Source organism: Astatotilapia calliptera, chromosome 5 (genome assembly GCF_964374335.1).
Source record: "Astatotilapia calliptera chromosome 5, fAstCal68.1, whole genome shotgun sequence".
Taxonomy (NCBI): domain Eukaryota; kingdom Metazoa; phylum Chordata; class Actinopteri; order Cichliformes; family Cichlidae; genus Astatotilapia; species Astatotilapia calliptera.
In genome coordinates this window covers 27,153,614-27,166,701 of record NC_137426.1, presented here as the reverse complement: position 1 = coordinate 27,166,701, position 13,088 = coordinate 27,153,614, and the positions used below count along the sequence as shown (strand labels likewise).

The 13,088-nt window shown below is 43.6% G+C and overlaps 1 protein-coding gene across 1 annotated transcript; it reads left to right on the top strand.

The window, feature by feature from the left end:
• The first annotated feature begins 363 nt into the window (after positions 1 to 363).
• Positions 364 to 6,503, top strand: LOC113021727 (uncharacterized). Its single transcript, XM_026166442.2, has one exon. It carries the CDS (start codon positions 1,659 to 1,661, stop codon positions 3,918 to 3,920), a length of 2,262 nt encoding a protein of 753 aa, XP_026022227.2. The 5' UTR covers positions 364 to 1,658; the 3' UTR covers positions 3,921 to 6,503.
• Positions 6,504 to 13,088: the final 6,585 nt, after the last annotated feature.

Here is a 13,088-nt window from a genome sequence, read left to right as displayed (position 1 = left end):
TGTTCAAAAAAGCAAGAGCATCTTCAGATTTACGGAAGAAGTAATTGTTTCCTCCGTGAGAAAAGTTAAGTGTAGCAGGATAACGCATATAAAAGCGCATATTTTTCTGGATACGTTTTTGGCACACTCCGTTAAACGCACGTCGCATCTCTTTTACTCCGGTTGCCAAATCTTGTCGAATATGAATGATCTGTCCATCATAAGTCAGGGGGCCATTATCTTTAGCTGCAGTGAGGATCCTAATCTTGTCTACCGGATTATGCACCTTAATAATCATTGCACGAGGGTGATTAGGTCTTGATAATCCAATGGACCGATGGGCTCTGTCGATTTTGATTTTCCCCTGTTTAGTTTGAATACTCAACAAAGTCGGTAGCCAGCCTTCGAGGAATTTCACCGGTTCACGACCTTCAGTGCCTTCCTTTAAATTCAGAATTACAATGTTGTCTCTTCGGCTCCGGCCCTCCAAGTCTAGACATTTTTCCATAAGAGTATTCACTTTAGTCTCCATATCAGCCAGTCTAGTTTCCATACCTGACAGCGAGTCTTCTGCAGTCGAAATGCGATTCTCCGTGTCAGAGATCCGTTGAGAATTTAATTCCAGTTGTGCCGATATACTTTTTAGTGATAATGAGAGCTCGTCGAATTTATTCTCCATCATAGTAGATATTTTGTCCACGACTGTCTTTGATATTTCCGCAGCGAGCGCGTCGGTGTCCGGTGTACTTGGAGTGGTAGCTGTGCTCGTCGACATACCCTCTTTCGCTTCTGATTCTTCAGGGGATTTGTTGGATGCAGATTTTGCAGCTCTTGTAGGAGGCATTTTAACAGACTCTTGTTTAAAGTTTTTATCCCTCAAGGTTGTACAGAACGTATCGATAATAAAGCAGGATATGCTCAGTGGCGGCGGGAGCTCAGGAAAGACCTCCGCTCAGTCTGACACCATAAAAATTATAATACAAATTTTTAAAATCTTCCTGAAGAATGACAAAGAAAAACACATCTTCAGTTCATCATTAAGTCCATTCCATAATTTCACTCCCAAAACTGACACACATCTATACTTAACATTGGTTCTCACTTTAGGCATTTCATGTCATGGCCTGGGTCTAGGGACCCAGGGCTCATGTATTTTCAGTATATGTTTATGTTTTCCGTGTATTGTTTTGGTTTGCTCTCCGTTTCTCCATGTGTCTCCGTGTGAGCTTCCGGAGGTGTGGGTTCGCTGAGGAGACTGCGAACCTGGAAGTGTTTCTGCTCCAGAGACAGCCACACCTGCCGCTCGTCGTCCTCTGCCAGCTGCAGCAGATTACGCTCGTCAAGGGAACGGCATTTAAGACTGCAGCTGAGCTGAGGCCGACGCTGGATCCTTGAGTTAGAACTCGAATCTGGAGCGGAGTGTGTTTCTAAGTCACGGTGTGGGAATTGGAGTTTTTTTGGAGTCGCCACCTTTCTCTTTTACGGACATCTGCACTGTGTGGGATTCAGGGAGAATCACCACGGGACCACAGTGCTGGAATTTTGTATATAGTTGTGTGTTTTTCACCTCCTGTAAATAAATCCACTGTCCTTCGCTAAGAGTCTCGCGTTTTGGGCCCTACTTTCATTGCCACTCCACGGTCTGCCATCGCAGCCCGTGACAGAAGGATCCAGCCATCATGGGCCCAGCGGACACAGGGACCGTCTCACAGGAGGAGTTGCTTGCCCAGCTCTGGAGTTACTGTCGGAGCATGCTCCAGAGGGCAGATCCTCATCAGAGACACTTACAGGTCGTATTTTTTGATTACTTCCTATCATCAATCACCTTATCTGTGAGCTTTTTGGACATTAAGAGACTAATTTCGATTATAACCACGCTGAGGGAAAGTTCCTGTTTTGAGCTGTTTGGTGTGGGCTGTCCGGGCGAGGAGGATGTGGCAACCTCCCTGGGAGCCCTTGCTGCCTATTTCTTTTTTCATAGGCAGATAGCCTCCCCGCCGTCGCTTGCAGCTCTCTCGTTGGACCCTCCATTGCGGGGGAAACGTTTCACACACCCTCTGCACCTCACCACATCTCCACTCGCCTCTGCGGCACCTGCTGAGTCAGCGGACCAAGGACCGGCAGCTCAAAATCACACAGCTGCTCTCCTGTCCGGCCGGCTGGTGGAACCTCAGCCTGATACGCTGGCCCCGGCATCGTTAAAGAAGCGACGCTTGCGCCGCCGGCGTGCCTCACCGCAGCCAGACTCTAAAACTTTCCAACAGCCGGCTGTGGTGAGTCATATGGACAATTCATCTTCACTCACCTCATCTGTTTATTCACTGGACTGTGTGAAAGCTAACCTCGTAGCACAGCCAGCTGCCCAGCCTGTAGCCGTAGCACAGCCAGCTGCCCAGCCTGTAGCCGTAGCACAGCCAGCTGCCCAGCCTGTAGCCGTAGCACAGCCAGCTGCCCAGCTTGTAGCTGTAACACAGCCAGTCACCCAGCTAGTAATTCAGTCTTCAGTCCAGTCAGCCTCTCGTCTTCATCCTCAGTTGGAGGCTGATATGCCTGCTGGAACTACCCTGCCATTATGTCACCCGCCTGTTGTTTCTACATTGCTGTCCAGTCTACCACGAGTAGCTGCCACACCATTATCACCTCCGCCCTTTGCAGCTACTTCTCCACCAGCGTCCCATCAGACTGCAGCGACCGCAGAACTCTCGGCTTCACCATCCACATCACCCGCTCGACCGTCATCTTCACCACCTGCAGCTTCCGCATCGCCATTTTCACCTCCGGATCAACAACCATCTATACCCGCGTCGCAGCCGGAGGAGCGGCTCAGCGACCCGGAGGAGCTCAGCAAGCCCGAGCAGGGGCTCAGCGAGCGGGGAGAGCCCGCGTCGCCAGCTGTGGAGCTCTGTGAGCCGGAGCAGCTCAGCGAGCCACCCACTGAGGAGCCCGCACCGCTGCTGGAGAACCTCAACGAGCCGGAGGGACCGGCGTTGCCTGCAGAGGAGCTCGGCGAGCGGGAGGAGCCCGCGCCGCCTGCAGAGGAGCCTGCAGAGGAGCTCGGCGAGCGGGAGGAGCCCGCGCCGCCTGCAGAGGAGCCTGCAGAGGAGCCTGCAGAGGAGCCTGCAGAGGAGCACGGCGAGCGGGAGGAGCTCGCGCTGCCGGAGCGGGTGCTCAGCGAGCGGGAGCCGCAGGAGGAGCTCGCGTTGCCGGAGCAGGAGCTCAGCAAGCGGGAGCCGCAGGAGGAGCTCGCGCTGCCCGAGCAGGAGCTCAGCGAGCGGGAGCCGCAGGAGGAGCTCGCGCTGCCCGAGCAGGAGCTCAGCGAGCGGGAGCCGCAGGAGGAGCTCGCGCGGCCCGAGCAGGAGCTCAGCGAGCGGGAGCCCGGCGTGCAGGAGGAGCGCCCACCATCAAGAGAGCGGCTCGGCGTGCCGGAGGGACCCGCTCAGCCACAGCCGGAGGTCGGCGTGCCGGAGGGACCCGCTCAGCCACAGCCGGAGATCGGCGTGCCGGAGGGACCCGCTCAGCCTGAGCAGGGGGTCAGTGTGCAGGATCCACATCCACGCCCTCCATGCCGTCCACGTCCAGCACGTCGGGGATTATGGGCCGTTCTACTCCACCACCCGCCGGAGCTGTTGCAACGCCGCCGCCACCGGACCTGTGGCCGTCCGCCGGAGCTGTTGCAACGCCGCCGCCACCGGACCCGCGGTCGGCCGCCGGAGCTGTCACATTGCTGCCACCGGACCCGTGGCCGCCCGCCGGAGCTGTTGCGACACTGCAGGGCGCCTGAAGTATTCCGTTGCTATCACGGGACCCGAGGTAGGCCACCTGAACTCTTGTGTTATAGTTACTGGCCGCCTGAACTGGTTTTCTCACGCCACGGTTTTGGGGGGTTATTGAACTGTTTTGTGCCTCCGCTGGAGTCGCGGTTGAGCCTCTGGGACTTTTGAGATGAACTATTTGGTCATTTGGGGGTTGGTTCCGGCCCTCCGTCCTGTTATCCCCCCCGCCGCCTGCCCTGGGGTGGTTGGGTTGTGGTTTTTGTTTTGTTTTGGGTCGTCGGGAGCCGACCCTTAGAGGGGGGGTACTGTCATGGCCTGGGTCTAGGGACCCAGGGCTCATGTATTTTCAGTATATGTTTATGTTGATGTTTTCCGTGTGTTGTTTTGGTTTGCTCTCCGTTTCTCCATGTGTCTCCGTGTGAGCTTCCGGAGGTGTGGGTTCGCTGAGGAGACTGCGAACCTGGAAGTGTTTCTGCTCCAGAGACAGCCACACCTGCCGCTCGTCGTCCTCTGCCAGCTGCAGCAGATTACGCTCGTCAAGGGAACGGCATTTAAGACTGCAGCTGAGCTGAGGCCGACGTTGGATCCTTGAGTCAGAACTCGAATCTGGAGCGGAGTGTGTTTCTAAGTCACGGTGTGGGAATTGGAGTTTTTTTGGAGTCGCCACCTTTCTCTTTTACGGACATCTGCACTGTGTGGGATTCAGGGAGAATCACCACGGGACCACAGTGCTGGGATTTTGTATATAGTTGTGTGTTTTTCACCTCCTGTAAATAAATCCACTGTCCTTCGCTAAGAGTCTCGCGTTTTGGGCCCTACTTTCATTGCCACTCCACGGTCTGCCATCGCAGCCCGTGACATTTCAAACTTATAAGACCCCCTCAAATCATATTTTCCATCTCTTAGTTGAAACATACTTAAAATACAAATTGGAACATTCTTTTTCATCACACGCTATATCATTTCTAAAGTTTTAGAATATGTCCATGAATTTTAACATAGATGATCCTACAAAAAACTGGTTGGTGGACTCCCTATATCCAATCCTATCCTATATCTCATTCAAAAAAATCTCTTGTTTTATAAAGAATAGAAATAGACTTGGATAATTTCCTTTTCACATGTTCTATGTGGGGCTTCAAACAAAGTTTATCATCAATAATTACTCCTAAAAATTTTGTCTCATATACCCTTTCAATTTCAACCTTATTTAAATTCAATTTTACTTTAATATTACTTTTATTACCTCCAAATAACATAAATTTTGTTTTACTTTCATTCAATGATAGTTTATTAAATACAAACCATCTGGTTTGTATTTAATAAACTATCATTGAAAACTTCATGAGTTCTGTTTCCACTGTTTTCAGTAATTTCTTTATGTCTTTTCCAGAGCAAAATAAGTTTGTATCATCAGCAAACATCACATATTTTAAAGTATCACTGGCTGTACAAATATCATTTATACAAAGTAAAAATAACTTAGGTCCCAAAACAGATCCTTGCGGAACGCCACAAGTTACTTTTCTAAGTTTAGATTTCATGTTATTAATACTCACATATTGGAACCTATTATTCAAGTAACTATTTAACCAAAATTCTACAACACCTCTTAAACCATACCTTTCAAACTTCTGTAAAAGTAAAGAATTATCTATCGTATCAAAGGCTTTACGTAAATCAATAAACACACCTATTCCAAACTATTTTTCATCCACAGCCATTGCAATATTTTCAATAAATTCCATCACAGCTAGAGATGTTGAGCGATTTCTTCTGAACCCATACTGATGATCATTCAATAAATCATATTTATCAATAAAGGAATCTAGTTTGTTTGCAAATAGTTTTTCAAGAATCTTTGAAAACTGAGGCAGTAAAGATACCGGTCTATAGTTTGACACAATCTGTTTATCACCAGTTTTATATAGTGGGATCACTTTGGCAATTTTCATTTTATCTGGAAAAATTCCAGTTTGAAATGATTTGTTACAAATATATGTTAACGGTTGAAGGACACTATGAAGAACGACATGTCAAGGTCGTCACAATCCATGGATTTTTTACTCTTGAATTTACTCACCACTTCTACAATGTCACTCTCACAGACTCCACCAAGAAACATTCAGCTACATTTACAAGAAGTAGAATCTACTTCATCATTTCCTCCTGGTACAGAAATCTCTTTTGCCAAGTTGGGACCTACATTAACAAAGTAATCATTAAATTCATTAACTATGCTCTCAGTATTATCAATCACTACATTACCTCTTTTTACAATACGTGTTGGAGAACATATATTATGTAGATTTTTTATTATCCTATTTAATACACTCCAGGTAGCCTTAATATTACTTTTATGTTTTTGAAGCAGCTGTTCATAATATCTTTTCTTTTCATATCGTATAATAGATGTTAATTTACTTCGATATTTCTTATATTTGTCTTCATTTTCCTTTGTTCTATGTGTCACAAAAATCTTGTATATCCTATTTTTCTTTTTACAGGCTCTTTCCAGACCTTGTGTAAACCATGGTTTTTTTCTTTTTATAATTTTCAGAAAACTTTTTAATTGGACAATGGCTGTCATAGATTGACAAAAATATATCCAAAAACGCATTGTATGCATCATTAGTGTCTTCGATATAAACTTTTTGCCAGTCATAATTTTCTAAGTCTGTTTTAAAAGCCGCAATTTGTTCTGGTGTTTTTATTCTACCACTGAAATAAATTTGCTTTTCCTCTTGAAAATGAAGTTGATTGTTCATTTCAAACACTGAAAAGACAGGCAAGTGATCACTTACATCTGTGACTAACAGTCCACTATGTAGCTTGCCGTCTATCTTATTGACAAAAATATTGTCGATCAAAGTGGCGCTATCCATCATTAATCTGCTCGGCTTTAGAATCAACGGATGGAATCCAAAACTAAACGTCTTATTATGGTCGTTTGCCTTCAATAGATCAATGTTAAAATCACCACAAAAAAAAGTCACCTTCTCCTTGTGTTTTTTTAATATTACAGAAATTTCTTTAGTAAACTGATCTATACAGGATGCAGATGTACGATAAATGCAGCTAACTAATATGTTTTTCGATCTTTCAACCTGAATTTCAATGGTTAAACATTCCATCAAGTTATCTATCAATCACAGCAGTCATATTGTTAACAACTTTACATCTAAGATATGAAAAAACAAACATAGCAACACCCCCTCCTCTTCTATTCTTCCTATTTTGCCAAAACATTTCATATCCCTCTAGTCCATCTTGCAATTCTTTGTCATCATTCAACCATGTTTCTGAAATTGCTACCACTGCAAACTTATTTTGGAATTGATCAAGAAACGCTTTGATTTTAGAAAAATTACTGTAAAGACTCTGACTGTTAAAGTGGATTAATGAAAAACCTTTTATCTTGGGATCCAACTCTTCCCCATTATAATATTCACATGTCATATCAACATTCTGATAGAGGTGGATATCTGGATCAATACTATTGTCCAACTCATAAAATTTATAATCATGAGATCCAAAATATTCCATTTTTTTGCCTTTTATTTTGTTCACATTCACATGCATAGTTATTTTTCTCACACTTATCAGATATTGTTCATATCACAGTCAGCAACACAATTCTTTTCTACACTGAACTCTATTTCTTTTGTTTAAATCTCTCAAGATCTGCAATGTCTCTGACAACAATTACTTTAGCTTGTTCTGGTGTCCCATTAAGTCTTATGAATACCTTACAGTTCCTAGTCCAGGTATCTTGGATGTGCCTTTACTTCTTCAATAGTCTTGCCTGTCATGCAATTTCAGCATTTCTCTTGGTGAGATGCTCATTCACATATACGCCGGTTCCCTTTAACTTCTTTCCCATCTTTAACAGTTCAACTTTATATTTCCTGTTCACAAATCGTAGTATGATAGTTGGCATCTTGGTATGTTTTTGTGGAATAGTATGACATGCAGCTATGTTTTTGCTATCCAAAAGAATGTCTTTGTCTTTGAAAAACTGAATAACTTGCTGCTCAAGCAAATCCTTTTCAGCTCTTGGTGCATCTTCCCCCTCCTTGTCACCTGCTGTACTCCGTGCATAGGTGTAGTGATTTGTCTTCAGTCCAGAAATAATCACATCTTCCATTCTTGTATACTGCTCCAAATCTTCAACTCTTTTTTTCCAGCTCTTCAATCTTCTTGTCTTTTTCCTTAATCACAATCTTCAGTTGTCTTACTTCTTCAATTAAGTCCAGCAGTCCTGCTTGCTGTTTCACCACCTTACTCAATTCCTCTGACATGAAGTTAAGAGACTTCTTAACTTCTTCAATATCTTCTGTTAGCCTCTTAGTTGTCATGTTTCTTGATCACCAATTTAAATTCTTAGAAGACAAAATGAATTCCAGGCTCCAGGTAATCCAATAAGCCAGGTGTTACTTGTAGAGCACGTGATGAAAAAAGGGACCCTAAACTTCAAAGTTTGTGGAAATACTCACACAAAATGAAGCAGAACTTCTTTGTGAAGATACAAGTCTTAACCAATCTTTTGGATGTTAAGTTCTTTTTGTGATGTTTGTTGGATTGCTAAGAGTAACAAACACAGTTTTCCCAATCAGCAGCCAATTTCTGTCAGTGCAAATACACATTTACTCTAAGGAGCTTGGAAGGAAAGTGACTGGACTTCTTTACGTTTTGTGAAACCAAGCTCCTTAGACTACCATGAGCAGAATGACTCAGTATGTAGAAGATAGTGCAAAAACTATTTTCTCTTTATTAGTAGCAAACACTCAAAAGCCTATGAAAATACAGTTAAAACTCCAAAATCAGTGCATTCCTTTACACTGGGGTCTTTTCCCAGCTGATCCTGGCCCCAAGGCCTTGTGTTTGACATTCCTGGTTTGGAGGAAGTGGGATATGCAGTTTGATTACCATGGCAGATCAAATGTTTCACTGCCCAAACTGCTGATTTTAGCTAATTCAATGTTATGTAATTTTGTTACAAAAGTGCAACATTTAATGGAATCTGGTGTAATGAAGGTTACTTGATTGTTAATAGCAAGTACATTTTCCCTAACAATTAATGATTTGAATAAATAAACCTTTGATTAGATATGTTTCAGTTTCATTTGAATCAAAATTAGTAGTTCATGTTAAGAAGTGAATAATATTTTATTTTTATTTTTAGCGTGAGGGAGCTTCAGAGGTAAACACTATTTTCATAGGATGAACATTTGTAAAAATTCTTAGTTTAGTGCTGGATAACTGATGAAACTATCCAAACATCCATCCATCCATCCATCCATCCATCCATTCGCTTCCGCTTATCCTTTTCAGGGTCGCGGTGGATGCTGGATCCTATCCCAGCTGTCATAGGGCGAGAGGCAGGGTACACCGTTAACAGGTCGCCAGTCTGTCGCAGGGCTAACACACAGAGACAGACAACCATTCGTGCTCACATTCACTCGCGTATTCACACCTATGGGCAATTTGGATTAATCAATTAACCTATCCCCACAAGCTGCATGTCTTTGGACAGTGGGAGGAATAAAGAATCCTCTGGCAGTCCAGTATGTCTGGTGGGGTTTGTCCAGGGGTGCTTTTTTGCCTCTTTTTGTCTAACCTATGGGTTTTATTAGGGCCTGAGCACCGAGAGTGCGAAGGCCCTATTGTATCTGCTCCGTTTCTTCTTATTATTATTCAGGTAAAACAAGTGCCTTTTTGAGGGCTTTAACATGCTCAAAAACTCATGAAATTTTGCACACATGTCAGGTCTGGTGAAAAATTTCGTATTTTAAAGGTTTTATATATGAGCATTGGAAAATGGCTCTGGAGCGCCACCTATGTGTTGTTAAATGCAACCCTAGGAACACATAGTTTGAGCTACATGAATGAAATTGGGCCCACACGTGTATCATGCTGAGATGGACAAAAAAGTCATTGGGACCATTGATGCACACCCAACAGGAAGTCCGCCATTTTGGATTGAAGGTGACATTTTGTATCTGATTTTGCCATTTCCAGGCCTTGTACTTTTGCGAACTCCTCCTTGGGATTTGATCGTATACGCTTCATAGTTGGTCAGTGTCAACTACACACCTGGGCCATATTAAATTGTAGAGCTTTTGAGTTTTCGGACAAGGGTGTGGTCGTGGCGCCACGGTAAATTTTGATAATTTGCCATGAAAATCTTATTTGCTCTCATTTCCATATAAAGTGTCCCATCTGGACCAAACTTCCGACATATGATAAGACTCTGCCCCTGAACATATTTCACTTGCCATATTTGACAACGGCAATAGCGCCACCTAGTGGGAACAGGAAATGTCATGTTTTACACTTTGAGGTACAGTATAGATGTCGGTGAACCATGTAGCCTCAAATTTGTCCAGGAAAGCATTAAGGAGTTGGTCTTGGCAATACATGGAAAACTGTGAGTTTTTGCGAACTGGCATGACCCCAGCAGGATGGCGAACATTGATGTCTCGCCGTGAAGAACGAAAACGCCATAACTTAAAGAAATCCAGTCTGATCATTACCAAATTTTACAGACATGATTACGTAGCCATCCTGAACAGATTGATATGCCCATTGTCAGGAATACGCAGAGCACCACCTAGTGGGAACAGGAGATGTCATGTCTTTCACTTTGATATACTGATTTTCACAGGTTCATCAGGTCCACCTCAAAAGCGGGGAATATTAACAGTCCCTCATGATGCTTCAGTGACAAAAATTGTGAGTTTAAACTGAACAGCACACCCTGGTGGCAAGGTGGTTCACCATGAAAGATGAAGTGGCTGTTGAGGGGCTTGGAAAGTTTAAAAACTCTTGACATTTGGCCCACACCTCCAATGTGATGAGGGTTTTCTAGTCATTTTCATGGAATATTGCAAAATGGCTCCACAGCGCCCCCTGCAAAATTTAAAAACATCAGCCCCTGCTCCGTGTTTCATCTATGAGTCTGAAACCTGGTAAGCTTATGTAGGGTACCAAGATGTACAAAAAAGTCTCTTGGAGCAATATCCCAAATCCAACAGGAAGTCAGGCATTTTAAAATTAATGTGTAATTTTGGCGACATTTTCCCCTCTTTTCAGGCCTCATACTTTGACGAACTCCTCCAAGGGATTTCATCAGAGCGACACGATCTCCAGTGGAAGCATGGAATCTAAACACCTTTGTGATGTTAAATTGTGAAGCATTTTACGTTTAGGGAGTTAGCATGTGGAGTTTCAATCACTCGCCAAAAAGCAGTAATCTGCTGTCACTCGAAAACACAATGTCCAATCTCTCCCAAACTTCCCAGGCATGAGTCGAGAGTCAAGCTTGGAGGAAAAATACTGTGGCCCTGAGAGGCCAAACAGACTGCAACCTAAGAAAACATAAGCAAATAGAAAAACAGCGCAAAAGCACACACAATACAACAGAACACAAAGTAACTAAAGTTACAATTTAACCCTCATCCTACTGAAATATTTAACAGCCATAGACTACCAACTGCATAAACTCCCTCAGGATGCCAAGAGTAAATTACCCTAGGAACAACAGCAAACAATAGATAATAGCAAAAACAGCCTTTTCTTTTAAATTTACTCCCTACTTCCCTTGATACTGTGTGATGCTTTAGTTTAACACACATGCCAAGTAAATGGTAAATTGCCTGTATTTGTATAGCGCTTTACTTAGTCCCTAAGGACCCCAAAGCACTTTATACTACATTCAGTCATCCACCCATTCACACACACATTCACACACTGGTGATGGCAAGCTACATTGTAGCCACAGCCCTGAGGTGCACTGACAGAGGCGAGGCTGCCGGACACTGGCGCCACCGGGCCCTCTGACCACCACCAGTTTGGCAATGGGTGAAGTGTTTTGTCCAAGAGCACACCGACCGAGACTGTCGGAGCCGGGGCTCGAACCGGCAACCATCCGATTAACAAAGCTGTAAATTGCATGTTTCTGATAAAATAAGTAGACTGGTATATTAAATATTCCTTTAATTTGTGAGTATAATCATGCCATATCATAACTGTCTTAATTCATATAGAACAGAGGAAAACTGAACTTTAAACAGGATGATTTTTGCTAAATGAGTCTGACAGGAGTGAACAGAGATGATACAAACACATAAAATCCTTATAAAATATGATATAACACTATAAATCAACTTACCTCAAAATATATGCTGATGTTTTCTTAAGTTGCAGTCTGTTTGGCCTCTCAGTGCCACTGTGAAAAAACCCCAAGAGCTATTAAATATTTAAACATTAGCTAACTAAGATATTCTACAATAAAGTGTACCAATCCAGAGCCATTATAAGGATGAACTTTGTCTTATTTTGAAGGCTGTAGCCATTAATTATTTTAGTAATCGAGTATTCTAGCAATTATTCCATTGATTAATCGAGGAATCTGATAAGAAAATGCTTTTGTTTTATTAATGTGCAATAATAAATATTCAAAAGAGAAAAATAGGTCTTTCAGAATGAACTACTCATTGGTTTCTATTTTAGGAATTGCATTTTTTTTAAGTTTAACTGCTTAAACAACATCTGTCAAATTAATTTTTTTAAAGAAAAAATGTTCTTAAATTCCAAATGAAATAAATAATCTCAAGTACAGTCAAGTACAGGGTCTACTAAGTAAGTAAGTAAAGTTTTATTTATATAGCACCTTTATGTGTCATGGACCCGGCTCTGGAGGACTCGGGGGGTCCTTAAGCAGGATGGACTGTTATTATCGTTATTATTATTATTATTATTAGTAGTAGTAGTAGTGTTGTTATTTGGGGATGTGTGTTTTTCTGTACTATTCTGTGTTGTTCGGTGTTCCACTCATTATATGTAGAGGCAGGGTGTGGGTGTGTACATGTGTGGCTGGAGGATGGAGAACAGCCCATGCAGGCCTGATGGGTGTGGCCCTGCAAGAGGACTGGCCACACCTGAAGTTCCTGCCACACATCTGTTGGTGGTCAGGGCTCGTCGGGGGAGCTACTTAGGAGAGTGTTGGAGCTCCCACCGGTGTGGGATCATTGAGTTGTCTACCCAAGTTAGTGTGTGTCAGCGTACGACGGTGCAGTTCGTGTATGCCCGCTGGGGTTGGTGTTGATGGCTGTTTTTGTGGTTTTCCCCCCAGGTGGAAGAGTGGACCAGAACGGCAGCACGCACAGGGTGTGCGAGAACACAACAGTGGGGAGCACACACACGGGATTCAAGGGAGCAACGGGGAGTTATTGTGTTTACAGCCTTCACTGTAAATAAAGTGCACTGTTTGAATCGCAGAACCATGCGTTCTGGGTCCTCATTCCCCCATATCCCCACGGTCTGCCAGCCAGA

Excerpts from the sequence above, each read along its gene's own strand:
- LOC113021727 (XM_026166442.2), top strand. The coding sequence starts at position 1,659 with ATGGGCCCAGCGGACACAGGGACCGTCTCACAGGAGGAGTTGCTTGCC.